Source organism: Anomaloglossus baeobatrachus, chromosome 9 (genome assembly GCF_048569485.1).
Source record: "Anomaloglossus baeobatrachus isolate aAnoBae1 chromosome 9, aAnoBae1.hap1, whole genome shotgun sequence".
Lineage (NCBI taxonomy): Eukaryota > Metazoa > Chordata > Amphibia > Anura > Aromobatidae > Anomaloglossus > Anomaloglossus baeobatrachus.
Genome location: NC_134361.1, coordinates 33556388 through 33583813, shown reverse-complemented (window position 1 = coordinate 33583813; position 27426 = coordinate 33556388). Strand labels below are relative to the sequence as shown.

The 27426-nt window shown below is 48.1% G+C and overlaps 1 protein-coding gene across 3 annotated transcripts in view; it reads right to left on the bottom strand.

Annotated features, from left to right (window-relative positions):
- Positions 1 to 205: 205 nt before the first annotated feature.
- The window catches only part of LOC142251014 (calpain-9-like), an 88241-nt gene continuing 61020 nt past the window's right edge, over positions 206 to 27426 (bottom strand). For all 3 annotated transcript variants that reach the window (XM_075323497.1, XM_075323496.1, XM_075323498.1), the window contains 3 exons: positions 16603 to 16719; positions 5553 to 5611; positions 206 to 884 (listed from right to left, as the gene is read on the bottom strand). In XM_075323497.1, the coding sequence (XP_075179612.1) occupies positions 858 to 884; positions 5553 to 5611; positions 16603 to 16719 (203 nt within the window). In that variant the 3' untranslated portion in view covers positions 206 to 857. The remainder of the gene's footprint in view (positions 885 to 5552; positions 5612 to 16602; positions 16720 to 27426) is intronic.

Below are 27426 nucleotides of genomic sequence, written 5' to 3'. Positions count from 1 at the left end.
CCTCTCTCCATTTTGGCTCCCACTAACGAGCGCAGTGATTTACTGACACTTTTAACCTTCCCCCTGTAAATAAACCCGCAGAAGTGTTTACATCATTAAGAGAAACATCCATATTGTGCTTTTGTATAAACGTGCGAAACTCGCATAAAAATATTTTGTCACATCGTCTTATAAGAAAAAAAAAAAGACACAATTAAGCCGTGATTTATTGAGAGATTTTTTTTTACAGATTCCATCTTGTGGTAGCTGCAGGATACTGCAGAACGGCGAAGAAGAGCGTTCATGAAATCACATGTGCGAAAAATAAATAGGGGAGTGCGGGTGAAATGCCATGTATGAGGTAGGATTACTTCAGAAGCCGATGTCTTCACTTTTCTTCCTTAATTCAGAATGAGGCTTAAAGGGGTTGTCCCATCACAAAAAAATGATATCACCATTATCATCCTCTTTAGAGGATGATTGCTGAGGTCTGATTATTTGTAGTATTTAGAAGAGCATGGCTCCTAAAGTCCCCTGTGTGGGTGGCATGGTACTGAGCATGTGCAAACAGTGCTTTGTTCACTGTCAACAGGGGTAATAGTTGCACATGCTCATTACCGCTACATGCACAAGTGGACATTGGGTCCCCCCTACTCATCATCAGTTGGTTCTTAGCAGCTGGACTCCAAGCCCACTATATGTTTAATATCTGTCCTGTGTATATATAGGTTATACATATTTTTAATGGGACAGACCCTTTAATTCTCCTTTGGAAAGTGATCTTCCATACTAAATCAATGGTGGGATGAGACCAAATTCAGGCTTCTGAGGTCTGTTTGAAATATTCTTCCAGTTGTGTTTTCTCAACTTTTCTCTTCTCAGCTGAACACGGCCAGGAGCAGCCACTGTTGAAGTAACATAAATCATTTTTACATTATATATATATATATATATATATATACTGGGTGGTCTAAAAGTAGGTGGACAATATGTGTAATAGGGTTATCAAACATGGTGTAAAGTGAAACGGACTCAGTTGCCCTTAGCAACCAATCAGATTCCGCTTTTCATTCTTCACATTCTCTTTGGAAAATGAAAGGCGGAATCTGATTGGTTGCTAAGGGCAACTGAGTCAGTTTCACTTTACACCATGTTTGATAACCCTATTACACATACTGTCCACCTACTTTTGGACCACCCTGTATATATACACACACACACGATAAAGGATATCTAATAATTGGAGCACATATGAGCATAAACATCTACAGAACTAAAAAGCCAATCTAGAACTGATTTCCCAAAATGTTTCTCCTGTCCCCTTCATCTTCATTGTGTCCTCTAGTATTTTAGGTAGCCCACATATCAGTAAAAATAAAAAAGTGTTAATGGTCAATAACAAATAATAAAATTAAAGACTTTAAAAGGGAATCTGCCACTAGGTTTTGCTATGTAATCTGAGATCAGCATGATGTAGGGACTGAGACCTTGATTACAGCGATGTGTCACTTAGGGGTGCTTCACACACAGCGAGCTCACTGCCGAGATCGCTGCTGAGTCACGCTTTTTGTGACGCAGCAGTGACCTCATTAGCGATCTCGCTGTGTGTGACACTGAGCAGCGATCTGGCCCCTGCTGCGAGATCGCTGCTCGTTACACACAGCCCTGGTTCGTTTTCTTCAAAGGTGCTCTCCCGCTGTGACACACAGATCGCTGTGTGTGACAGCGAGAGAGCGACAAATGAAGCGAGCAGGAGCCGGCGTCTGACAGCTGAGGTAAGCTTGTAACCAAGATAAACATCGGGTAACCAAGGTGGTTACCCGATATTTACCTTAGTTACCAGCCTCTGCAGCTCTCACGCTGCCTGTGCTGCCGGCTCCGGCTCTCTGCACATGTAGCTGCTGTACACATCGGGTTAATTAACCCGATGTGTACAGCAGCTAGGAGAGCAAGGAGCCAGCGCCCAGTGTGCGCGGCTCCCTGCTCCCTGCACACACAGGTAAGCGGTGTGCGCTGGTAACTAATGTAAACATCGGGTAACCATACCCGATGTTTACCTTAGTTACCAGTCTCCGCAGCTTCCAGACGGCGTCTCCGTGCAAGCGCAGCGTCGCTTGCACGTCGCTGCTGGCTGGGGGCTGTTCACTGGTCGCTGGTGAGATCTGCCTGTTTGACAGCTCACCAGCGACCATGTAGCGATGCAGCAGCGATCCTGACCAGGTCAGATCGCTGGTTGGATCGCTGCTGCATCGCTAAGTGTGAAGGTACCCTTACTGGGCTGTGTCTTGCTGTTTCAATACAATCAATGTTTTATCATCAGGAGATTATCACTACAGGACTAGGTGTCTCATGCCTCCTCTGTGCAACCCCGCCGTACCACTGATTAGCAGATTTTGGTCAATATACAATATACACAGAAAACTGCCAGTGACGTGGACGGGTTTATTGTCACGGGTGACAGACAGTCATGTGGTTTCGGGCCATAGAAGGTCACATCATTTGGCTGTGCAGAATCCTCCCTAACATTCCATTATTCCTGCTGTCAGTATTCATTGGTATAGGTGGCTTTCCTGCTAAATTCATCTCTCCCCCTTTTGGACCCAAGGAGCTCGCCTTCCACCCAGCTGCTTTTCATCAGTATTCTCTTTATGCTTATATACCCATTCCTTCCTTTGGACCAATGCTGATCATATTCTTCAGTTCATTCAAGCCCTGGTTGCAAGCAGGTGGCTTGTACTCCTCTGTGGTATCTTTGCAGTCAGCTTTGCTGAACTTCCACATGTTTTACCTGTAGATAAGTAGTTCATGCATTTTCCCCCCTGTGTCCTCCCTGTGTCATCTATAGTGGTTAGTGGGACTGATGAAGAGCTCATCCCACCCATTCCCTATTTAGGGCCCAGCACTAGGGATACCTAGGGTCAGGTATCTGGCTCGAAGCATAGGTGCGGGACCTATCTAGGGTGGTGAGGGACCCCAGGGACCAGTGGTAGGTTTGGTCAGGGGTCTCCATCTTCCCTTTACCTAGACACAGTGTTTCCCTTCCCTTCCACCATGCACTTGGTACCTCCTTGTACCTAGCGTGACACTTATACAGGGTTCAGCATTCTGAGCTCTGCTAGATCTGTAGCAGAGAAGAGAGTGATTCTATCAAAACTGCTGCACCCAGTAAACAAAGTGCTACATCGCTGGGATTGGGGTCTCAGCCCCTACATCATGCTGCTTTTAGATTACATATTAAAAACCTGCTGACAGATTCCAATCAAAGTATACGTAAGAGAATACCTAATTGATCACAATTTCTCACATGGCACCTATATATTAAAATATAGGCCTCGGCATAATTTTTAATGTCTTAATACACATTTTTATGTTTTTCCTGTCGTTTGCTTGTTCTGGACATCAAAATAAATGGCTTATGTTTACAACCGACCATCAATATTTAATGGGGTATTTGCAGAGTTAGTTTTTCCCTATTTTACAGGTTGGATTCCCAGAGAAATGGACAACAGGGCTTTGGCTCCCAAGAACAGGGCTCCTCTCTTAACAGGAGTGAAGGTCCATTGTGTATGGTACTGCTAGAGAAGTTTGAGCCCCTTACTGCGCCATTTCTTACAGACAATGGATTGAGCATGTGCAGCGGCTTCACTCTATTCAAGACAAGGCTCATACTTCAGGCTGCATAGTCCCGATCTTAAAATTGCTGGGGGTCCCGGCAGTCAGCCCCTCAGTACTCAGAAGAGTATCCCTTGTGTAGTGGATAGGGCAGCAATTTTAAAGTCTCAGACTGTGTGTTTTTGAGTAGGTAGGCTCTCCTAGGGTACTAGCTACATAGGTTGAAAAAAGACCCCTTTCCACCTAGCTCACCCTTGCTCCACCAATTATACATTTTTGTCACTAAATTATCTATAACCAACAATGTTGTGTGTACTGAGGAAATCATCCAGCCCTGATATAAAAGCTGTTATAGTATCTGCCATTACTGCCTCTTGTGTAGGGCATTTCACAGTCTGACTGCTCTAACTGTAAAGAACCCTTTCCTATTTAGCTGCTGGAATCTCTTTTCTTCCAGCTGCAGTGAGTGATACCTGGCCCTTAGTATTTTTTTTTTGGAAAGAATAAGTCATGTGCCAGTCCTTTATATTGGCCACACATGTATTTATACACGTAAATGAGATCTCCTCTGAGATGTACTTTTTTCTAAGCTAAACAAGCCTGACTTTTCCAACTTCCGATCATATGGGAGGCCTCCATTCCTTGTAATAATTTAGTTGTAATATTTGCTCTCGCTTTGATGATGTTTCCTGCTGTCAGTATTTCAGTGGCTTAGTATGTAGCACTTTAGCGGAGATTTACTAAACTTAATGAGTCAAATTCTGCCCCGGAAAATTGACGTAGAGTCATTGAATGACACTTATATGAGTTTTGGATATTTTATACGTTTTATTTTTAAAAAAAAAAAGGCGTTGTTTAATGAAAGGGATGTGGCCTGATTACAGCAATACATGCAAAAATTGCATCAAAATTTGCTCCAAAGTAAGGCAATATTTTGAAATATCTTGTTTACGCTGGGTAATTATTAGGGTAAGACCGCACTTTGCGTTCACCTACTTGCAGTTCAAAACGCACAACGCGTTTTGGGCTTAATCGATTTGCCCAAAGTTACCTTTTTCAGAAATTTAGCGCTGAAAACGCATGCGGATTTACCGCGTTTTAGATGCGTTTTCAGCGCTTTTTGCATGCTTTTTCACCTGCGTTTTGACAGATACGTTTTGAACATCAAGACACTGCTAAATAAAGTTTAACCAGTCAAACACAATGAAAAAAGAGAAAAAAAAGGATCAAATCTATATTAAATGGGAAAAATAATGAAAATAGATATATTTCATTAAATTATAGCGGTAATATACATTTTATCGCTAAAATAGCAATAAATGCATATTTTTCTTAAATTTAATTGTCGGACTATGTGTGTGTAAAGGGACATATCAAATCATTATTTTGATGTCCAAAAAGCATGCGTTTTGGTAGTCCAAAAGGCATGTTTTCTGCACTGGAAAAGCAGGTAAAACGCAAGAATTTGCTGGAATCTTGTTTTTTGCCATTTCTCATTGACTTCAATGTTAGCAAAACGCACCCAAAATGGCAAAAACAACTGACATGTTGCTTCTTTGAACGCATGTTTTTTGCCACAAAATATGCAAATTAAACGCAGCGTTTAAAAAACGCAAAGTGCGGTCTGAAAATCACCATTTTCCATTGACTTTGCTGGAAAATCAAAACGCATGCCTTTTGGCATGAAAAAGGTGCTTCTCAAAACGGACCTAAAACGCAGCTAAAACGCAGGTGGAAATGCAAAGTGCGGTCTTACCCTTACTAAGGATTAGCAGATCTGCGTCTTTGAGTCAGATGTCTTTCCAATTCTGTTTCCACTTCATACATAAACAAGCAGATAATCTGCAGCTTCATCCCCCTCCTCCCAGTCTTTTTGCTTCCAAAGTATAACAATAGTGGGCAGAAAGGCTGAAAACGGGAGAATTACACAACTTATTTACTAACTCTTTACAGATACACACCTGACGATAGTTTAGAGTCACTTCCCCTGAGCCAGAGGGGTTGGCGGCCTGGAACTTCTCTGCAGAAAATGAAGAAAATCACAGTTTATTGAACTTCTAGCTGACATGTCACTTTAATATGACAAACGTATGTGAAAAATGTCAAGCTTTTTTTTTTTAATAAAACTATTTTTGATTTTTTCTGTATACAGGTTAGATATTGAGCTCAATAATAAAAGAGTATGCCGTAGGATATTAAGCTCCCCCTAGTGGTGGCTGCAAGAATAAAAATTGTATCATTTAAACAGAATCTGTGAGCAAGATTTCACTATCTCATCTGAGAGCAGCATGATGTAGGCAAAGAGATCCTGAATCTAAAGGATGTATAACTTAGATTACTGGCTGTTCTGAGTCTGACATAATCAGACTGTTTAGCTTTGGTCATGTAACAGAGTTGAGAGAGCTGTCCTGCCCACTCCATGCTTTCAATAGAGATTGTACATTGACAATGAGGTGTCAATCACAGGAGGGGGGCATGTTGGACTGGCTACGTGTGACTTTGTAATCCTGCAATGATAAGGATCCTGCTCCTTAAACAAACATAGCAAATAAACAACAGATTGGACTGTGACAAGACAGGCAGCCCTGAATTTCCTGTGTTAACCCTTGCAGTATGCTGACTTAGCTTACATAATAAAAACCTGCTGACAGATTCCCTTTAAAGAGAATGTCAGCAGGTTTTTGCTTTGCTATTTATTTTGAGAGCAACAACCAGACTTGCTCAGCAGCTTGCTGTACTTTCAATGCAATCAGTGTTTTATCAGCAGCAGATTATCACTGCAGGACTAAATGTCACATGTCAGACAGTCCAGCTAATCTGTGTAACTCTGGCAGTGATTTTCAGCTTGCTAACATTGTGAAGTGTTCACAGTAAGCCGCCAGTCAGTGGTGTGGGCGAGTGTCGCCAGTGTGTCATGCCCAGCTGAGACCTGAGGGGGATCGGGGATCAGTGTTTGGTTGATCACAGATCCGTTTTAGAATCTTCTCATCGCTTATCCTGAGTAGGAGCGTATTTAATTCCATTTGGAGCTGGAGTGATTAAGGTTTCCTTTCTATCCTGCTAAGATTGACTAGTTAATCTCAGCTGCAGCCACTTCCTTCCGCTATATAAACGCACTCCTTACTCTTTTATGCCGGCTATAGCTCACTCTCTCCTATGCCGGCTATAGCTCATTCTGTAACTGACCACTTTGAATGAGCTCTTTAGAAGCTGAGGTGTTGTATCTGTTGCAGTGGAGAAGTGAAGCACCCCATGGGGCTCTGGGGAATACTCATCACCGGTGGCCCTGCCCTGTTTTGTGGCCCCAAGGTGTTCACGGAAGGGGATGGATGGATGGGATGGGATGATGGTGAAGGTGATGCGGATGATAGGGGTTGTTGTCTCGTGATGCCACCTGCGGTATATGGCCAGGGATTAGCTGCTGTTGCTGTCCTCCGGGGCGGATGATGTTGCAGCATAGACGGTTCTACGGCACAATACAGCGCTCTGCAAAAAAAAACACAACCGTTTTTTTTTGCCGCCGGTTGCGTTTTTCCTGCATAGACTTGCATTAGCGCCGTATTGTGCCGCATGGCCTTGCATTGCGTCCGTTTTTTGCCGGATGCGGCATATTTAGCCCATGCGGCGGCCGGATGGAACGTTGCCTGTCACTTTTTTTTGTGCGGCGAAAAAACCGCATCGCACCGGATCCGGCACGATGCGGCGCGATTCACAATGCAAGCCTATGGACGCTGGATTTGGCGCGATGCGGCGCGATTCACAATGAAAGCCTATGGACGCCGAATGCTGCGTCTTGCGGAAAAAAACGCATCCGGCCGCCGGATGCGGTTTTTTGTACTGAGCATGCTCAGTATCAAGCCGCATCCGTCAAAAACCGGACGGGCCGCATGGAAAAACGTATGCAACGGATTTGTTTTTTTCGCCGAATCCATTGCATAGGTTTTTGAGCCGGATTGTGCCGCTCAGCACAAACCGGAGGTGTGAAAGCAGCCTTATAGGGCAAAAAACTGGTGACAGGTTCCCTTTAAACTGTGCACAGATTTGATATAAAACGGGTACCCAAACACACCTTGATATTTTAATCAGAGGAAGACAATTTGCACATGGCGCAAGGCTAAAGCCCCCAGTAGGAATTTCAAATGGGATGTGGTAAAGGGGGTGCACTCGCAATTTAATGTGGTCTATTACGACACCCTGGGAGCGCAGCCCTGATCTGTACCATAAGCACAATAGTCAGCATTGTTATGATGAATTAACAGTGTTTCAGCGCTGCCTGTAACTCTCAGTAAAATATAACCTGTACGTGCCAAATTCCTTAAACAAGATGTAACAGTTCCTGCATTTCCATCCTAGGGGATAGAATTTCATTTTCCTCTATTCTATGGTGGAGACGACGGCATAAAAAAAAAAAAGAAAAAAAAAACAGCGGTGGAACAGCTGCTGCTCACTCATTAGGATGTTTACAGCGGAGACGCTGCTGAAACTTACAATAAATCCAACAATTAACCTAAAACTGGAGAAGTGTAAGTGTATAATGGAATCAGCCCGGCTACCATCCGCAGGTTCCTCCAACATCGCAAGACGATAAGGTAGGCGTCTCTGCCATCAGAAAATTAGGCTCAATGTGTTTTTAGAAAATAAAATCTGAATCATGCGAAGAAGAAAAATATGAATACTACGGCCGGGTCCAGATATATGGGGTACCTTACGCGGCGTAATAAATGTGGGTGTCTATACCAAGTGTAGTGCATGTTCTTCCAGATTAAAGAATGTACGTCTGGAACACTAATGGAGTGAACATGGTGTAAGACTCAAAAACATATAACTATACAATAGGAGTTGCACACTAGTCACAATATATAGGGAAACAATGAAAAGCAGAACTGCTATGGGAATACTAGACTGAAAAATACAATGAACTATCTGAAAAAAATGAAAAACATGAAAATGGAATATGCATAACTGCTATTATAATAATATAAGAGATGTTTAGCCATTGAATTGATCAATGCAAAAAAGCCCCAAAACCACGCCAAGGTAATCTCTATTTTTGGGATCCCTAACCTATATGTAACCTCACCTGCAGTTAAAAAACTACATAGCAGTTCTGCTTTTCATCATTTCATCATTCCCCTATACATTGTGACTAGTGTGCAACTCTTTATCCTATTGTATAGTTGTATGTTTTTGAGTCTTGCACCTTGTTCACACCATTGGAGTTCCAGACGTACAGTCTTTAATTAGTATGCACTTTCTGCTTGAGAGGCCTGCCTGTTATGATCCGGAACCATGGAAAACCACCATAAATCATTGGTAAAAGGTGACAAGAGCATTGGCAACTAATCTGGCCGCCATCCCCTTACTAACCATCACAACTAGAAGTAGCCGAGGGGTGAACTAACATCCTGTGCACCGCGAACCCAGCAGGAGAACTAGCTATCCTAAAGGAAGGAAAGATGAATAACTCTCTGCCTCAGAAAATAGATAAAGAATAGCAAGCCCCCCACATTCAAAGACTGCGGTGATATAGGAAAACACAATACACAGATAGATGATAGGATTAGCAAAAGGTGAGGCCCTACGAACTAAATAGGAAAGGATAGGAAAGGGACTGATGGTGGCCAGAGAAAAACCCTACAAAAATCCAAATACCTGATAATACAAAAAGCCCTCAGATCACTAGATCTGAACTCCGTCCTATACCAGGCGCTCTTGTCATACCAATGAACAGAAAGCAGGAATCATTACAAATTCAAGAAGCAACAAACACATGGACTAATAGGAGCAATACTCCAAACATAGCTGCAAGGAGCTTCCCAGCTAAGCAACTGAGAGGGAAGATCCCTGCCTGCAAATAAACTGAAAACAACCACAGTAAAGGACAAACTCAGATAAGAGCAAAAAGAACCAAACAACAAATAAAGAGCCAAGCACTTATCTGGGGTAGATGTGGTCTGGAGCAGGATGAAGCAGGCTGGTGAACAAAGAACAACTGACATCCGGCATAGCCTGCCAGCAGACCAGGGTTTAAATAGGCAGAGAGTTAACAATGGAAACGCCCATTGCTCAACACACCTGGTCTATGTCCAAACCATTCCTGGCCACAAGAGGGAGCCTCACAGCAGCAAAAGCATAACTGACATTCACAACACTTGCACCTTGTTCACACCATTGGTGTTCCAGACATACAGTCTTTAATTAGTATGCACTTTCTGTCTGACAACCCTTCCCCACCCATAGCCATGTGTCTTATTTCATATATATAGCTTGCTCCTTTGCTTCCCATACACAGCGAGTTTTTTAACTGCAGGTGAGGTTACACATAGGTTAGGGACCCCAAAAATAGAGATTATCTTGGCGTGGTTTTGGGGCTCTTTTGCATTGATCAATACAATGGCTAAACATATCTTATCTTCCTATTATTCATAGCAGTTATGCATATTCCAATATTCAATTTTCATGTTTTTCATTTTTCCAGATAGTTCATTGTATTTTTCAGTCTAATATTCCCATAGCAGTTCTGCTGTTCTTCCAGATTGCCATGGGCTCCCCAAGCCTAATGGGTCCAGGGACTGTTGTACCAGCTGCTTATGCCAGTTTTGGAAAGAAACCAAAACTCTACAGTTTTGCAATATATGGTTACCGTGGGTCTTAGTGGATGGATAGATGCCCAGTTTAATCCCAGAAAAGACTCTTTGGCCCATCTTTTCTCCAATTCTGCCAATATTAAAGGGCAAAACCAGCCAAAATGATTACTAGGTTTTCTGGAAGATCACACTGGTGGAAATTGTGACTGTATACCCATAATTGTGCCCAGACTGTAGCTCTCTATTGAATTCCCATGGTCATGCTTTGAGAATTTTCTCTACAAGCGCATCTCCAGTAACTGAACAGTGTTGCATTTAGTTTGTTGCCAGGGTTCGGCTTATTACTTGTAGATGCACTGGCAAACACAGACAGAAAATGACACCTGTGCAAAAACCAGTATATGGGCCCTTTTCAGTCCAATATCTCATCAAAATGCACAATTTCACCTGCCTTGGAAATAGAAATGTGCCCCCCAACCTCTTGGGCCCCTGTGCAGCTGCACAGTATGCACCAATGATATTGTCACATTTGTCTCCCTCTCATCTCCCTCCCTCTCTACATTTAAATGGGTTCCATTTCTCTTAGTACTGAAGTGGTTAAATGTCAGTTTTTCTCTTGCAGCCTTTCCAAGCAGTTCCTAGCTGAGTGTTTCAGCTGTACTCCCTTTGTAGTCACGTGCTTCAGGTTTAGTGGTGTATCCCAGCAATCCCTGCTGAAGATACAAAGTCATTTGGTCTCTGGCCGCCTTGGAGGAAGGTTCTGCTGAAGATATTTCCTGCTTTCAGGCTTTATCGTTTTGTTGCTTCCCCCCCCCTGTTTGTCTTACCTTACCTTGTGTCTGGTTAGTGCAGTGGTGGGGACTAGTGTACCTCACCTGCCTTCCACTAGTCAGGGCACCTATAGGGTCTTTTCAACGTCTCAGGTTCTGTGGAGACTGTATAGGGACTGGCTAGGAGAATAGGGACAGCTGCAGGTGAGGATAGTCCCACTGTCCCCTCTCCCTAGTTTCAGCCCCCCCTGCTGTTATTGTATTCCCCGTTGTCCCCTTTGATGTGCACTAAAAACACAACAGACAGACGCACATAGGTCTCAACACTCCCGCCACACTTGGTGTACCCGAAAGCGTGACAGATATGTCCACTCCTGTGTAGACGTCCAAACAGACCAAGACGTAGGGGGAAAGGAAAAACCCTGATATTCCGCAAGGAAATCTACAGATCTACACCAAATTGTGATTTGACTGTTTCACTGTAGGTCTCAGTATAACCCAACCCAAAGTGATGAAGTCTCGTCCCATGTGACTGCAGCAACCTCTGAATGGCTGACGAGAGAACAGGACATCACAGGAGACCGGGTTATCAAAGACCGGCAGGGGAACAATCAAGGTTTTAGTTTTTAAACTTTTTAAACTTATTTGTTACAAATTCACAAGTAATTTGCAGCAAAATAAATAGGATTTGAAATGGATTCTGACCTCCCTGTTGAATTTAGGGGGGGAAATCTGTGCCTTATCATCAGAGATTGGTTGAAATCTCATCCATTTTTTGTTGCTAATAGACCACAATTATAGTGCCAAGCCTGATGTTGTTTTTTTTTATCTCCAAAAGATAATTGGGAGATCCCCCACCTCACATACCTTAGATAATGTATCTTCAATTGCTGTGTAGTACAAACAGCAGGGTTGGAGCTACAGTGCCTACAAGTAGTATTCAACCCCCTGCAGATTTAGCAGGTTTGATAAGATGCAAATAAGTTAGAGCCTGCAAACTTCAAACAAGAGCAGGATTTATTAACAGATGCATAAATCTTACAAACCAACAAGTTATGTTGCTCAGTTAAATTTTAATACATTTTCAACATAAAAGTGTGGGTCACTTATTATTCAACCCCTAGGTTTAATATTTTGTGGAATAACCCTTGTTTGCAATTACAGCTAATAATCGTCTTTTATAAGACCTGATCAGGCCGGCACAGGTCTCTGGAGTTATCTTGGCCCACTCCTCCATGCAGATCTTCTCCAAGTTATCTAGGTTCTTTGGGTGTCTCATGTGGACTTTAATCTTGAGCTCCTTCCACAAGTTTTCAATTGGGTTAAGGTCAGGAGACTGACTAGGCCACTGCAACACCTTGATTTTTTCCCTCTTGAACCAGGCCTTGGTTTTCTTGGCTGTGTGCTTTGGGTCGTTGTCTTGTTGGAAGATGAAATGACGACCCATCTTAAGATCCTTGATGGAGGAGCGGAGGTTCTTGGCCAAAATCTCCAGGTAGGCCGTGCTATCCATCTTCCCATGGATGCGGACCAGATGGCCAGGCCCCTTGGCTGAGAAACAGCCCCACAGCATGATGCTACCACCACCATGCTTGACTGTAGGGATGGTATTCTTGGGGTCATATGCAGTGCCATCCAGTCTCCAAACGTCATGTGTGTGGTTGGCACCAAAGATCTCGATCTTGGTCTCATCAGACCAGAGAACCTTGAACCAGTCTGTCTCAGAGTCCTCCAAGTGATCATGAGCAAACTGTAGACGAGCCTTGACATGACGCTTTGAAAGTAAAGGTACCTTACGGGCTCGTCTGGAACGGAGACCATTGCGGTGGAGTACGTTACTTATGGTATTGACTGAAACCAATGTCCCCACTGTCATGAGATCTTCCTGGAGCTCCTTCCTTGTTGTCCTTGGGTTAGCCTTGACTGTTCGGACAAGCCTGGCCTCGGCACGGGTGGAAACTTTCAAAGGCTGTCCAGGCCGTGGAAGGCTAACAGTAGTTCCATAAGCCTTCCACTTCCGGATGATGCTCCCAACAGTGGAGACAGGTAGGCCCAACTCCTTGGAAAGGGTTTTGTACCCCTTGCCAGCCTTGTGACCCTCCACGATCTTGTCTCTGATGGCCTTGGAATGCTCCTTTGTCTTTCCCATGTTGACCAAGTATGAGTGCTGTTCACAAGTTTGGGGAGGGTCTTAATTAGTCAGAAAAGGCTGGAAAAAGAGATAATTAATCCAAACATGTGAAGCTCATTGTTCTTTGTGCCTGAAATACTTCTTAATACTTTAGGGGAACCAAACAGAATTCTTGTGGTTTGAGGGGTTGAATAATAAATGACCCTCTAAATAAACTTTTCACAATTTAAAAAAAAAAAAATAAAAAAATAAATAACATTCTTTTTTGCTGCAGTGCATTTCACACTTCCAGGCTGATCTACAGTCCAAATGTCACAATGCCAAGTTAATTCCGAATGTGTAAACCTGCAGGGGGTTGAATACTACTTGTAGGCACTGTATAAGGGCTGAAGTACCTGCCCCCACAGGTCCTCATGCCATATTAAAAGACACAAGTATTAGGGTACTTTCACACTTGCGTTCAGCGCAGTCCGTCACTATGGAGAATAGCGCAGTAACGCACTGCGCTATTCTCCATAGACTTGTATGGACAACGCACTGTAACGCAAGTGTCAGCGTTGTATCCGCTGGACGACGCAGGGTCGTTATTTTGACGCTGCGTCCAGCGGAAGGAACGCAGCATGTAACGTTTTTTTGAGCGACGGAAACCTTTATTTTTCACTGCGCATGCTCTTTTTTTTTTTAAATCACAGAAACTTTATTTTGTTTCTCGGTGGCCGAACATTCAGCTGAGCGTCCGGCCGCCGGCATGTGAGAGCTCTCAGCTGAGCCCCCGGCCACCGGCATGTGAGAGCTCTCAGCTGAGCGCCCGGCCGCCGGCATGTGAGAGCTCTCAGCTGAGCGTCCGGCCGCCGGCATGTGAGAGCACTCAGCTGAGCGCCCGGCCACCGGCATGTGAGAGCACTCAGCTGAGCGTCCGGCCGCCGGCATGTGAGAGCACTCAGCTGAGCGCCCGGCCACCGGCATGTGAGAGCGCTCAGCTGATCGCCCGGCCGCCGGCATGTGAGAGCGCTCGGCTGAGCGCCCGGCCGCCGGCATGTGAGAGCGCTCGGCTGAGCGCCCGGCCGCCGGCATGTGAGAGCGATCAGCTGAGCGCCCGGCCGCCGGCATGTGAGAGTGATCAGCTGAGCGCCCGGCCGCCGGCATGTGAGAGCACTCAGCTGATCGCCCGGCCGCCGGCATGTGAGAGCGATCAGCTGAGCGCCCGGCCGCCGGCATGTGAGAGCGATCAGCTGAGCGCCCGGCCGCCGGCATGTGAGCGCGATCAGCTGAGCGCCCGGCCGCCGGCATGTGAGCGCGATCAGCTGATCGCCCGGCCGCCGGCATGTGAGCGCGATCAGCTGATCGCCCGGCCGCCGGCATGTGAGAGCGATCAGCTGAGCGCCCGGCCACCGGCTATTGAGAGCGATCAGCTGATTGTTCACAATAGTCTGCTGCTGGTAAAACTGTAAAGAAGAAAAAAAAAAAAGATTTCCGTTATTTTGCACGATCCGTAGCATCCGTTGTGCCACTATATGCAATGCATCCGTTGCATCCATCACACAACGCAATGCTACGGAAGCCATCCAACGCAAGTGTGAAAGTAGCCTTATACATTTTACATGGTATGGGGCCGTTACGCCAGAGCGAATAGATGCTCACTGCGCAGCGCAACAGAAAGGTAACATAGAGAATCGTATAGAAGGAAGGCCCTAGAGATAGCGAAAGGGCAATAGGGGACACCTCCTGCAACTCATCTGAGTCTATACCCTGCGCTGCCTAATGTCCCTGTATGGGTCCATCCCACCATTACTGCCATGTGCCCAGACAATTGCTTGCCCTCAGCTCACCCTGGCTAGTGAAAAGGCCAACAAGAACAGGAAGGTTGAACTAGATGGACCTAGGTCTTTTTTCAAACTATGTAACACTAGTCTCATCACTGCAATAATACAACACATGATAAGGGAGATAACACCGTGGGAAAATACACACAAAAAGGAAAACACTACAAGCTCCTCCAATTCAGCTAAACACCACAGCTGCAATTTTTATGACTCCTCAGCTTCTTCTAGAGACAGGCTCCTTCAAAAGTGGTCAACATAAGAATGAGATTCTACAACTGGCATCAGATGGTAAGACATGTGACTATTTATAGTGAAGGGGAGTGGTCACAAAAGAGCTGCACTTGAGATGAAGGCTACAAAGGACAGCCAGATAGGAAAGAGTCCTTAACCCCTACAGCACTAAAAGAAAGTAGATTCACTCAAATACAAGTTATGGACCTGTGCAAAATGAGGCGTTGTGACCTTCTGGTCCCAGACTCTCCAGAGGTCTCCCCAGAGCGGGACACACTCATGACTAGCTGTTAAAGACTTATATTCAATAACAATAATTGAAATATGAGGATACAGTTAATACATTACAAGCAAGAATGAGGAATTGAGAAGCAGAATTACATATGAAAGCATGTGGGATACAATGGAAGAGGAACCAGAGATTTCCTCTTCAGTAAAGGGGATTAGAGGACATGTCTAAAATTAAAAGCATGAGAAAACATTAAAAAATAAAGCTAAGCAGAGACCATTCAGATCCTCATTTAGACTTGGCAGATTTGTGGCAGAGGTTATTGCAGAAAAGTAATAATATAGAATAGTGTTAACGTGAACATTTACAAGAAGGGACCATATAACACATCAAAATAAAGCACTTATCGTGATAATCTACAATTTTGGTCAAAAGATCATTCCATCTATTACCATAGAGTAATGGCAACACCAATTGTAAAAGATTGGTCGATGGAAAACAAGCAGGTGGGAGGGTGTACTTAAATGTTTGGCCACACCAAAATATTTAAGTACACCGTCCCACCTGCTTGATTTCCATCTATCTCTGCTCTTCTCTGGTTCTGTCAAAGAAGAGGGGACATGGAGATAAGGGAAAAACAAGCTGGTGTGATGGTGCACTTAAATATAATATGCAGAAGCGGTTTCTGCATCAAATTGTTCAATACCTTGTCACTGGATTGATAGGTCAACTTCAGTCCTCCTATGGAAACAACGGTAATGGGTGCACGCAGACAAGGAAAAAAGAAGATCCAAACTGATGTCCAAGAAGTAGAAATCTGCGGCAGACACCAATCAGTATTCCAAAGTGCTTTATTCCATCATACAGTACAGTTAAAAGTAGCGGGGAGAGAGCCGAGTGTAGGCCCCCTATGGACGACGGCCGTTTCGCGCGAGTCCCGTTGAAGCACAAGGAAGTGCGAAACGGCCGTCGTCCATAAGGAGGAGGTGCACCCGGCTCTCTCCCCGCTACTCTTAACTGTACTTTATGATGGAATAAAGCACTTTGGAATACTGGATGGTGTCTACCGCAGATTTCTACTTCTTGGACATCATGGTGCACTTAAATGTTTGGCCACACAAGGGTGCACCAAACACCGGTGCTTGGTTTGAACAGTTATTGTGTGCTGATAAAATGATAGAATGAAGGAGCATCACAAAGTATCACTTTTCTAGGCTTCTAATATATATGAAGTGTTTACCTGTCAGACTCTGAAGTTTCAGGAGGCAGCAGATAAAATCAGGATAAATGAGAAAGCCATCTGGATCTCCGTACCTTACTTGAGCCAAACGGACCAAAAAATCGTCTGCTGGAAGACCTACCAGATACAAAGAAAATCATGTGCTCATCACTCCGCTAAAAGGGAATGTCCATATTGGTTTCTGCTGTTTAGAGGAAAGTTGACAAGTTTAGATTTGTTCACAGCTCCTGTGCAGGCAAATGTGTTACTTCTTGTTAACAAACATTCAATCTTTGGTGCCTTAAAGGGGTAGGTATTCCAGTCTACACTTATTTATGGTTATTAGGTCTCTCCATCCAGAAAAGGTGGCTGTGCAAGAACAATACATGGATAATATGGGCCTGTGAGGCAAATCCCGGGATATGAAGATGAATTATGACTCCAGTCATAATCCCTCATCACTCCCTGGCAGTGCCCCCTCCCTTCTTGTTCTCAGTGTTCCACTTACACCTCCATGGCCATGTCCTGTGATATGGAGATGAGGTGGTGTGGGAACAATGGACACAGGATGACTCCCTGCCGTCACCCTGTAACAAGAGTTGTATCTCATTAGCAAGGCTATGGAACTAGCAGACAGAACGACTCCAGTAAAAAATGGTTCATATCTCGCAAGCCATATTTCCGATAAATATGGCAACCATAAAAATGGTGTCTCCGCATGCGGACGATGCCGGCACACCCTTTTTATGGGAGCAGGACATTGGGAAATGCCCCAGACGTGATATCAGCCAATGGGGAACTGGCAGACAGGTCATGAGTCCCCTCGTTCTGTAGCTAAATTCATAACTGTCACAATGAGAGCATTGGCGTCCGCCTACGACGCTCCCAGGCCAAGTTATGGCCATATTCCATGTTGTGGATTTTGTCCATAACTCCAGCCAGGGGTGGAGCAGTGCTCCCTGTGAGGTCACTAAGGTAGGAGGGGACCTGGATTGCCCAGGTTGATAACCCTACTTCGGCCATTTTCCAGTGTTCTTTCGCTGGGGGCACGTGTAGGAAACATCTGTGGGAAGGATCCTAGAAACCTGGGTACAGCGCCCCCCTGTGGCCAGACGCAACAAGGTAACTGCTGGAACTGTGTATGCCTGTTTGTAACCCATGCTTTGATTGTAACTGTACTCTGACATATGTATATTCTGTAGATTCCCTATTGTATATATTGTAGTTTCTAGTGTGCTTTAGGCTGATTAAATTATATAATTAATCTTGGGCTGTTCTGTTATCTCGATCTTGAATCCCACGTCTGTGTGTTCGGCTAATAGTTACCGTAAATCGGTTGGTGGCAGCGAATTGTGCCAAGGATTATTGTGGGGAGGCCAGTGAGATTCGGGGAGATTTTATATATTCCGCCCGCGGAGGTCGGGGGAATATATACCTTACTCTCACCGGGGACCCTTCAATAATCGGCATAAGTAGTATAGCGGCCTCCTTGCTTATGGTCGGGCAATTCCATAATTGGCCTGACTATAAGAGGGGCGCTAGAGAGCGCGTCACGTGCTCTGTCTGTCGGTCGGGAGGTATAAAGGAGGGGTGACCCCCACTTGTTACCCCCCGATTGTGACGTACTGGTAGCCAGCGCGGGGGATTTCTGAGTGACCCCCCCGGTGGTTTGTGACATATTGGTGGCATAGCGGTGGGATCGAGATAATAGTGTGTGTGAGTGTGAGACTCATACTCCCAGACACTAAAGACTGCCTGCAGCAGCTGTGGCTGCTGGGGTCTTCAGACTAGCTCAACACTAGAGTGTCAGAGTGCAGATACTGTAAGGTGTGTGGAGGCATCAGGTGTCAGTTCTGTGTCAGTGACCAAAAGTCTGCAAGAATGGCTGATGGCACCAGGAGCAGAGCTATGCAACTGGCCAATGCTAAGGCAGGAGCCGAAGAGAGGGAGGACGGTGCTGTGGACAGCAATGAGGAGGTTGCCCACGAGTCCTCCAGGAGCTCGACGCCAGAAAACCGTTCTGCCGAGGACATTGCGCAACCTGGCACTGCTGGACAAGATGAGGAGGAGCTCACCCAAGGTTCCTCAACGAGCCAGATGCCAGCCCTCCGCTCTGAAAGGGACAGTGAATCGCCTAGCTCTGCAGCGTGCCGCAGATCACCACGTGCCATTCCACCGAGCCTGGGAGGCTCGGATAGCCTTCTTCAAATGGCTATGGCCCTTCTCCAGGCTGGAGACCAGAAGGGCTACAAGGAACTCCTGGCAGAGCGCAGGGCAGAGCGGCAGGCAGCGCGTGACGCTGAGGCTGCGGAGCGGCACGCAGAGCGTGAGGCTGCGGAGCGAGAGCGGCAGGCAGCGCGTGAAGAGCGAGAGCGACAGGCAGACCGTGACTACCAGCTGCAGCTAGCTCAGCTCCGGCCCTCATCAGCCACATGTGACCTTCGAGACACCAAACTTCCAAAGGTCCGTGTTGAGGACTTCCCAGTGCTGGAGAAGGATGGAGACTTGGACTCTTTCTTGACTGCTTTTGAACGGACTTGCTTGCAGCACCATCTGGACAAGGACCAGTGGGCCAAATACCTGACCCCCCGTTTAAGGGGTAAGGCCCTGGATATCCTTGGGGACTTGCCTGCTGAGGCAGATCAGGGCTACGACACCATCAAGCGGGCCCTGATCCAACAGTACAACCTCACTCCAGAGTCCTACCGCAAGAAGTTCCGGAGCCTACAGAAGGGACCAAAGGACTCCTGGGCTGACCACCGGCGGGCACTTGCCCGAGCTGCCGACCACTGGACCTAAGGCCTGCAGCTTTCCACCGGACCGGAGATCCTGGACTTGTTCATCACGGAGCAACTCTTGTGGAACTGCCCTGAGGATCTCCGCCAGTTCATCCGAGACCAGAAGCCAAAGGGGTCCACGGCTACAGCTGCCCTTGCCGATGACTACACCAACAACCGGGCCCCTGAGGCCAGGAGAGCGGCCACCAGCAGCACCTGGAGAGGGGGTAAGATGAATTCTGCGACTGCCCCACCTGCCCCTAGACTGCAGGGGGTGTCCCCCTCAACTCCCCTCTCCAGGCCCGTGGCGGAACCAAGACGGTGCCACCAGTGCAACCTACCTGGACACTTCAAGGCCATGTGCCCTCAGCGTCCCAAGGCCCCGGCTCCGTCCCCGTCCCAAGGGCCGCCCAAGGTGTATTGTGTGGGTGGGGGTGGTGGTAGGTCCCTGGACAGCTTCCAACCTGTCACCGTCGGCCGGTCTGTGACCATAGGACTGCGAGACAGCGCCTCGGAGGTGACTCTGGTGCGGCCTGAGATGGTGTCCCCCCAAGACTTGATCCCTGGAAAAACCCTCGCTGTCTCCGGGATTGGAGGCATTGACCCGGCGCTGCCTGTTGCTGACATTTATGTGGACTGGGGCGCAGGGCGAGGGGTGAGGGAGGTGGGGGTAACTGATCGGATCCCCGCAAACGTGCTACTTGGGACAGATTTGGGGCAGATAACCTCCCAGTTTGGGCCCCCCCCAAGGGCTGAACCTTCAGCCAGTACTGACATGACTCCTGACAATGTTAATGTGTTATCTATGAATGATGTAAGGGAGGAGGGAGTGAACTCTGATATTTCTGCTTGCACAGACACCATAGACACACACACAGCTGCAGCTGTGACAGGGGAGGGGGTCAGAGAAAGGTGTGACAATGCCTCTACAAGTAACCAGCCTGTGAGCTGGGATCTGTTGCCCTCTGCAGGGATAAGCAGAGAGCAGGGTGCTGCAGGGGGAGGACCAGTGTGTGGGGTGGGGGCTACCACAGCAAATGTGGGGTCCCCAGAGATTTCACAGCGGGGTTCTGTTGCTGCAGGAGGGGAACAGGCAGGTGAGATTGGGGCCGGTCCAGGAGCGGAAGTGCTCCCAGGTAAGATCTCGGTGCATGGTTCCCCCACAACCGGGGTGTCAGGAAGCCAGGTAGGTCTGCCTGAACCGGCGACTTGGTCAGGAACGGAGGAGGAGCAGGCACGACCCACGGTCGCAGCGGCTGTGGCCGCTGTCACCCGCAGTGGGAGTGCTGGAAGCCAAGGGGCCTCCCGGAGGTCCGATAGCTCTCCCCCTTCTGACCAAGTGGCAGCCGAGTCAGGTGGAGGCCAGGACACAGGTCCCGGGGTACTGACTGAAGATGTGACAGTCTCGTCGATTCTGGCCACATCTAGTCAGGGGTTTCAGGCAGCGTTAGAAGCTGACGACAGCCTGAAAGCTCTTAAGGAGCAGGCGGCACAGCCTCCCTCGGACTCGGACCCGGAGCGAGTGGTCTGGGACCAAGGACGGCTGTACCGGGCCACGGTCCAGCAGGGTTCACCGGAGGCGTGGCCCAGGGACCGACAGTTGGTGGTACCCTATCCGTTCCGGACGGAGTTGTTGCGGATCGCACATGAGATTCCGATGGCCGGACACCTAGGGATCGCTAAGACCAAGGCCAGGTTAAACCAGCATTTCTACTGGCCAAAAATGGGGGCCGATGTGGCTGCCTACTGCCGTTCGTGTGAAACCTGTCAGAGAGTGGGGAAGGCGGGGCCACGCCCCAAAGCCCCACTGGTATCTCTGCCAATCATCGATGAGCCTTTCAGGAGGGTGGCTGTGGATCTGGTCGGCCCGCTGGCCATCCCCAGCAGCTCCGGGAAACGCTTCATACTGACGGTAGTGGACTATGCCACCCGGTACCCAGAAGCAGTGGCCTTGTCGTCCATTCGGGCTGACAAGGTGGCCACCGCATTGCTGGAGATTTTCTCCCGAGTGGGTTTTCCCCAGGAAATGCTCACTGACCGGGGGACCCAATTCATGTCCCAGCTGATGGAGGCCCTCTGTAAGCAAGTCCAGGTGCGACATCTGGTGGCCAGCCCGTACCATCCACAGACTAATGGCCTGTGCGAGCGGTTCAATGGCACCTTAAAGCAGATGCTTAAGATGTTGGTCGACTCCCATGGGCGTGACTGGGAGCGGTATCTCCCACACCTGTTATTTGCTTACCGGGAGGTTCCACAGGCCTCAACAGGATTCTCACCGTTTGAGCTCCTGTACGGGCGACGTGTGCGGGGCCCCCTGGCTCTGGTGAAAGAGGCTTGGGAAGGGGATTTGGCCACCCCTGGAGTGTCGGTTATCGAGTATGTCATGCGCTTCCGGGACAAAATGCAGGCCTTGACGCAACTGGTACACGACAATATGGCTCAAGCCCAGGCCGATCAGAAGCGTTGGTACGACCAGAACGCTTGTGAGAGGACCTACCAAGTGGGTCAAAAGGTGTGGGTACTGGTCCCCGTACCACAGGACAAGCTTCAGGCAGCCTGGGAAGGCCCATACCTCGTGTACCAGCAGCTCAACCCTGTAACGTACCTGGTCACCCTGGACCCTGCCCGTGGAAGGCGGAAGCCCTTCCATGTGAACATGATGAAGGCACATCATGAGCGGGAGGCATGTGCGCTCCCCGTGTGCAACCTGCCCGAGGAGGGAGAAGCGGAAACCCTCTTGGATATGCTAGCCCAGGTTAGGGCAGGCGGATCCATTGAGGATGTGGAGGTTGGCCACCAGCTCTTGGAAGACCAACGGTCCCAGCTGTGGGCCACCCTCCTCCCCTTCCGGGGGTTGTTTACCAACCAGCCCGGAAGGACTGACTTGGCTGTCCATCACGTGGACACTGGGGATCATCCCCCGATCCGGCGTTCAGCATATCGGGTCTCCCTGGAGGTGCAGCAACACATGCGCCAGGAGATTGACGAGATGCTGAAGCTGGGGGTGATCCAGGCATCCAACAGCGCTTGGGCCTCGCCTGTAGTCCTCGTCCCTAAGAAGGACCGAACCACTCGGTTCTGCGTGGACTACAGGGGGCTCAATGCGGTCACGGTCGCCGATGCGTACCCAATGCCACGCATCGATGACCTGCTCGATCAGTTGGCCGGGGCTCAGTACCTGACCATCATGGATCTGAGCCGGGGATATTGGCAGATCCCCCTGACTCGCAAGGCCAGGGAACGCTCTGCCTTTATTACCCCATTTGGACTGTACGAGTCCACGGTGATGCCATTCGGGATGAGGAATGCCCCTGCCACTTTCCAGCGGATGGTCAACACCCTGCTCAAGGGACTTGAAGGGTACGCGGCCGCGTACCTGGATGACATTGCCGTCTTCAGTCCCACCTGGGAGGACCACCTAGAGCATCTAGCACAGGTGCTCAGGCGGATCCACCGGGCAGGTTTGACCATCAAGCCGGGAAAGTGTCAGCTGGCCATGAGCGAGGTCCAGTACCTCGGTCACCGGGTAGGTGGGAGAACACTGAAGCCCGAGCCTGAGAAAGTGGAAGCCATCGCATCCTGGCCCACCCCCAGGACCAAGAAGCAGGTGATGTCCTTCTTGGGGACCGCTGGGTACTATAGGAGGTTTGTTCCATGCTATAGTAGCCTGGCAAAGCCCTTGACGGACCTCACCAAGAAGAAGCTGCCCTCTGCAGTCGATTGGACAATGGACTGCGAGACAGCCTTCCGGGCCCTAAAGGACGCCCTGTCCAGCCCGCCCGTGCTACAGGCAGCCGACTTCACGCGGCCGTTTGTAGTACAGACCGACGCCAGTGACTTCGGCCTCGGTGCGGTGCTCAGCCAGGTGGACTCTGCGAGCCAAGAGCACCCAGTCTTGTACCTGAGCAGGAAGCTGTTACCAAGGGAAGTTGCCTATTCCACGATGGAGAAGGAGTGCCTGGCCATAGTGTGGGCCCTGCAGCGTCTGCAACCCTATCTATACGGGCGCCACTTCATCGTGGAGACGGACCACAATCCCCTCAGCTGGTTGCACACCGTCTCTGGGACGAATGGGCGATTGTTGCGATGGAGCCTTGCGCTCCAGCAATACAACTTCACCATTCGCCACAAAAGGGGCCGTGACCACGGTAACGCAGACGGGCTGTCCCGACAAGGAGAGGTCGCGGACGGGCGCACGGGGGAACACCGGAGTGTGCTGCCCCCTAGCGCCCTCAAAAGGGGGGAGGTGTGAGGCAAATCCCGGGATATGAAGATGAATTATGACTCCAGTCATAATCCCTCATCACTCCCTGGCAGTGCCCCCTCCCTTCTTGTTCTCAGTGTTCCACTTACACCTCCATGGCCATGTCCTGTGATATGGAGATGAGGTGGTGTGGGAACAATGGACACAGGATGACTCCCTGCCGTCACCCTGTAACAAGAGTTGTATCTCATTAGCAAGGCTATGGAACTAGCAGACAGAACGACTCCAGTAAAAAATGGTTCATATCTCGCAAGCCATATTTCCGATAAATATGGCAACCATAAAAATGGTGTCTCCGCATGCGGACGATGCCGGCACACCCTTTTTATGGGAGCAGGACATTGGGAAATGCCCCAGGCATGATATCAGCCAATGGGGAACTGGCAGACAGGTCATGAGTCCCCTCGTTCTGTAGCTAAATTCATAACTGTCACAATGAGAGCATTGGCGTCCGCCTACGACGCTCCCAGGCCAAGTTATGGCCATATTCCATGTTGTGGATTTTGTCCATAACTCCAGCCAGGGGTGGAGCAGTGCTCCCTGTGAGGTCACTAAGGTAGGAGGGGACCTGGATTGCCCAGGTTGATAACCCTACTTCGGCCATTTTCCAGTGTTCTTTCGCTGGGGGCACGTGTAGGAAACATCTGTGGGAAGGATCCTAGAAACCTGGGTACAGCGCCCCCCTGTGGCCAGACGCAACAAGGTAACTGCTGGAACTGTGTATGCCTGTTTGTAACCCATGCTTTGATTGTAACTGTACTCTGACATATGTATATTCTGTAGATTCCCTATTGTATATATTGTAGTTTCTAGTGTGCTTTAGGCTGATTAAATTATATAATTAATCTTGGGCTGTTCTGTTATCTCGATCTTGAATCCCACGTCTGTGTGTTCGGCTAATAGTTACCGTAAATTGGTTGGTGGCAGCGAATTGTGCCAAGGATTATTGTGGGGAGGCCAGTGAGATTCGGGGAGATTTTATATATTCCGCCCGCGGAGGTCGGGGGAATATATACCTTACTCTCACCGGGGACCCTTCAATAATCGGCATAAGTAGTATAGCGGCCTCCTTGCTTATGGTCGGGCAATTCCATAATTGGCCTGACTATAAGAGGGGCGCTAGAGAGCGCGTCACGTGCTCTGTCTGTCGGTCGGGAGGTATAAAGGAGGGGTGACCCCCACTTGTTACCCCCCGATTGTGACGTACTGGTAGCCAGCGCGGGGGATTTCTGAGTGACCCCCCCGGTGGTTTGTGACAGGGCCCATGGAAGTTAAATAGCTCATCATAATGCACAAATTCCACTTGTTTGATAGGTGGAAATGGGCCCCCTTACCTCTTGGGCCCCTGTGCAACTTGCATTGGTTGTACCAAAGATATGTTCAACCTTGGGTCCAACTGTGAAATCAGTGAGGGAACTACCAAGCGCAAGGCGAAAGGGAAGGGAAGGGAAACCCTGCGTCTAGGGAGAAGGAAGATTGTGACCCCTGACCAAACCTACTGCTGGTCCCTGGGGTCCCTCACCACCCTAGATAGGTTCCGCACCTATGCACCAAACCGGATACCTGACCTTACTTCTGTTCCATGGGGTCCCTCACTACCCTAGATAGGTTCCGCACGTATGCGCCGAGCTGGATACCTGACCCTACTGCTGGTCCGTGGGGTCCCTTACCACCCTAGATAGGTTCCTATGCGCCGCCAAACCGGATACCGGACCCTAGATATTCCTAACACCAGACCCTAAATACGGAACAGATGGGATCAGCTCTTGTTAACCCTACTAAACACCTATAGAAGACACAAGGGAGACACACAGGGGGGAAATCATGAACTACTTATCATTAGATGACTCAGGTAGGAGTTCAGCAGAGCTTTCAGCAACGATACCACAGAGGAGTACAAGCCACTTGCTTGTAACCTCGGCTTGAAGTAAGTGAAAATATCACCAGCACCAGACCAAAGGAAGGAAGGGGTATTTAAACACCAAGGGAATACTGACAATCAACAGCTGGGTGGGAGTCGAGCGCCTGCTGAGTCCAATAGGGAAAGACATGAATCCAGCAGGAAAGCTACCTATACCAATGAATACTGACAGCAGGAACAATGGAAAGTCAGGGAGCATTCTGCGCAGCCATACACTGTGACCTTCTATGGCCAGAAACCACATGACTGTGTCACCCATGACACTCGACCAATAACTAGAATTGGGGCCGTATGTCTCCATTTTAGCCTGCCTACAAGGTTGCAACCAAAAAAGTTGAATGGAGTGGCCGATCAAAAAAAAACAAAAAAAAAAAATCAACCCCGGCATTGACGAACTTCAGTACAAGAGACAATAAAAGCAGAGGCAGGGAACACGATCCATTCAACATCTCCAGGCTTTAGCTCTGTAGCTGGGGGAGAATAGATTTCAGTGAGAATGACCAATCATTTAAAGGGTTATCCCCAAGATAACAAGCTACCCATCGGATGATCGCTGGATGTCCGACCGTTCAGACTCCCAGTGACTCTGAGAACATGGCTCCGCTGCCTCATCTTCAATGGAGTGGAGCCAAACATGCACAACCTAAATTCGTTGTCGGACTACCGGAAATAACCGAGAGCTGCCCTTTCCTTTGTCCAAAAGTAACAAAAACTACGTGGTTAAACATACAGACACTCGCCCAAATGAAAAGGGCCTTGCCAGCATGTAATAATGTAACTTTATTGGCACCAATACATAGAAGCCACGTATGAAGCCAAGCGGAGATCTTTGCCAAGTTGGAAAAAGTGAAGTCTACGTGTACTGGTGCCTATAAAATTGCAGAGGCCACGTAAAAAGAGGAAGAGAAGGGAAAAGGTAGAGGATTCCCGGGTGGGGGGTAGGAGTGGAACATAACTGAATCATATGACCCTTTATTTGGGTCAACAAGTAAATTTGCTTGTATGTGTGCGATCATGTGAGTGCCCACATCAGCATCTTCCCATGTTGCCTAAGCCTTAATCAGCAAGTTCTGGGATGGACACTTTCTGCTGATTTACAACATTATAACAAACTGCAAGAACATCACTAATGGGTGAAGTGCTAAATATCAGAATACAAAAGATTTGCCTCATAGAACAACATGTTTTTAGAAACTTTGACAATTCTGCCTTAACAGATGGAGTTCCCCTTTAAAGGACCCTCATCTAATAGCCATAGCAGAGAAAGGCTACGTTTGTCCCTTACTCATTACATGGACAGCCCATTTATTTCATTTAGCAATTGTCATGCTTCTGCTCAGCGGTGCTCTGCTCTCCTGCAGAGCCTATGCTGGGTCTCATATTTTTCCCCAGTTCCTGGTTGAGTCCTGTGTGGTGTTGGAGGGGGTCTGTTCTTTGGAGCCTTGTTCCGGGTATTTGCTCCACTTTATCTTGGACCTATTTCACCTGGAACACCGCCAGTGATAGTTACTGTTTTGTAGTGTACGTCTCTGTTTCCCGTAAGTGTCTGTCCTGATCTTGTCCCGCTACCATGTTCCGCTGTTCCCTTACCGTCTCCTTACCTACTGACTTGATTCCTTGACCTTGGCTCATTCCCTGACTCCGACTCTGCTCGCTCCCTTGTACTTACGTGACCTCTCTGTTTACTGACCCCAGCTCTTCCCCTGACTCCGGCTCTGCTCGCTCCCTTGTACTTACGTGACCTCTGTTTACTGAGCCCAGCTCTTCCCCTGACTGCGGCTCTGCTCGCTCCCTTGTACTTACGTGACCTCTGTTTACTGACCCCAGCTCTTCCCCTGACTCCGGCTTTGCTCGCTCCCTTGTACTTACATGACCTTTCTGTT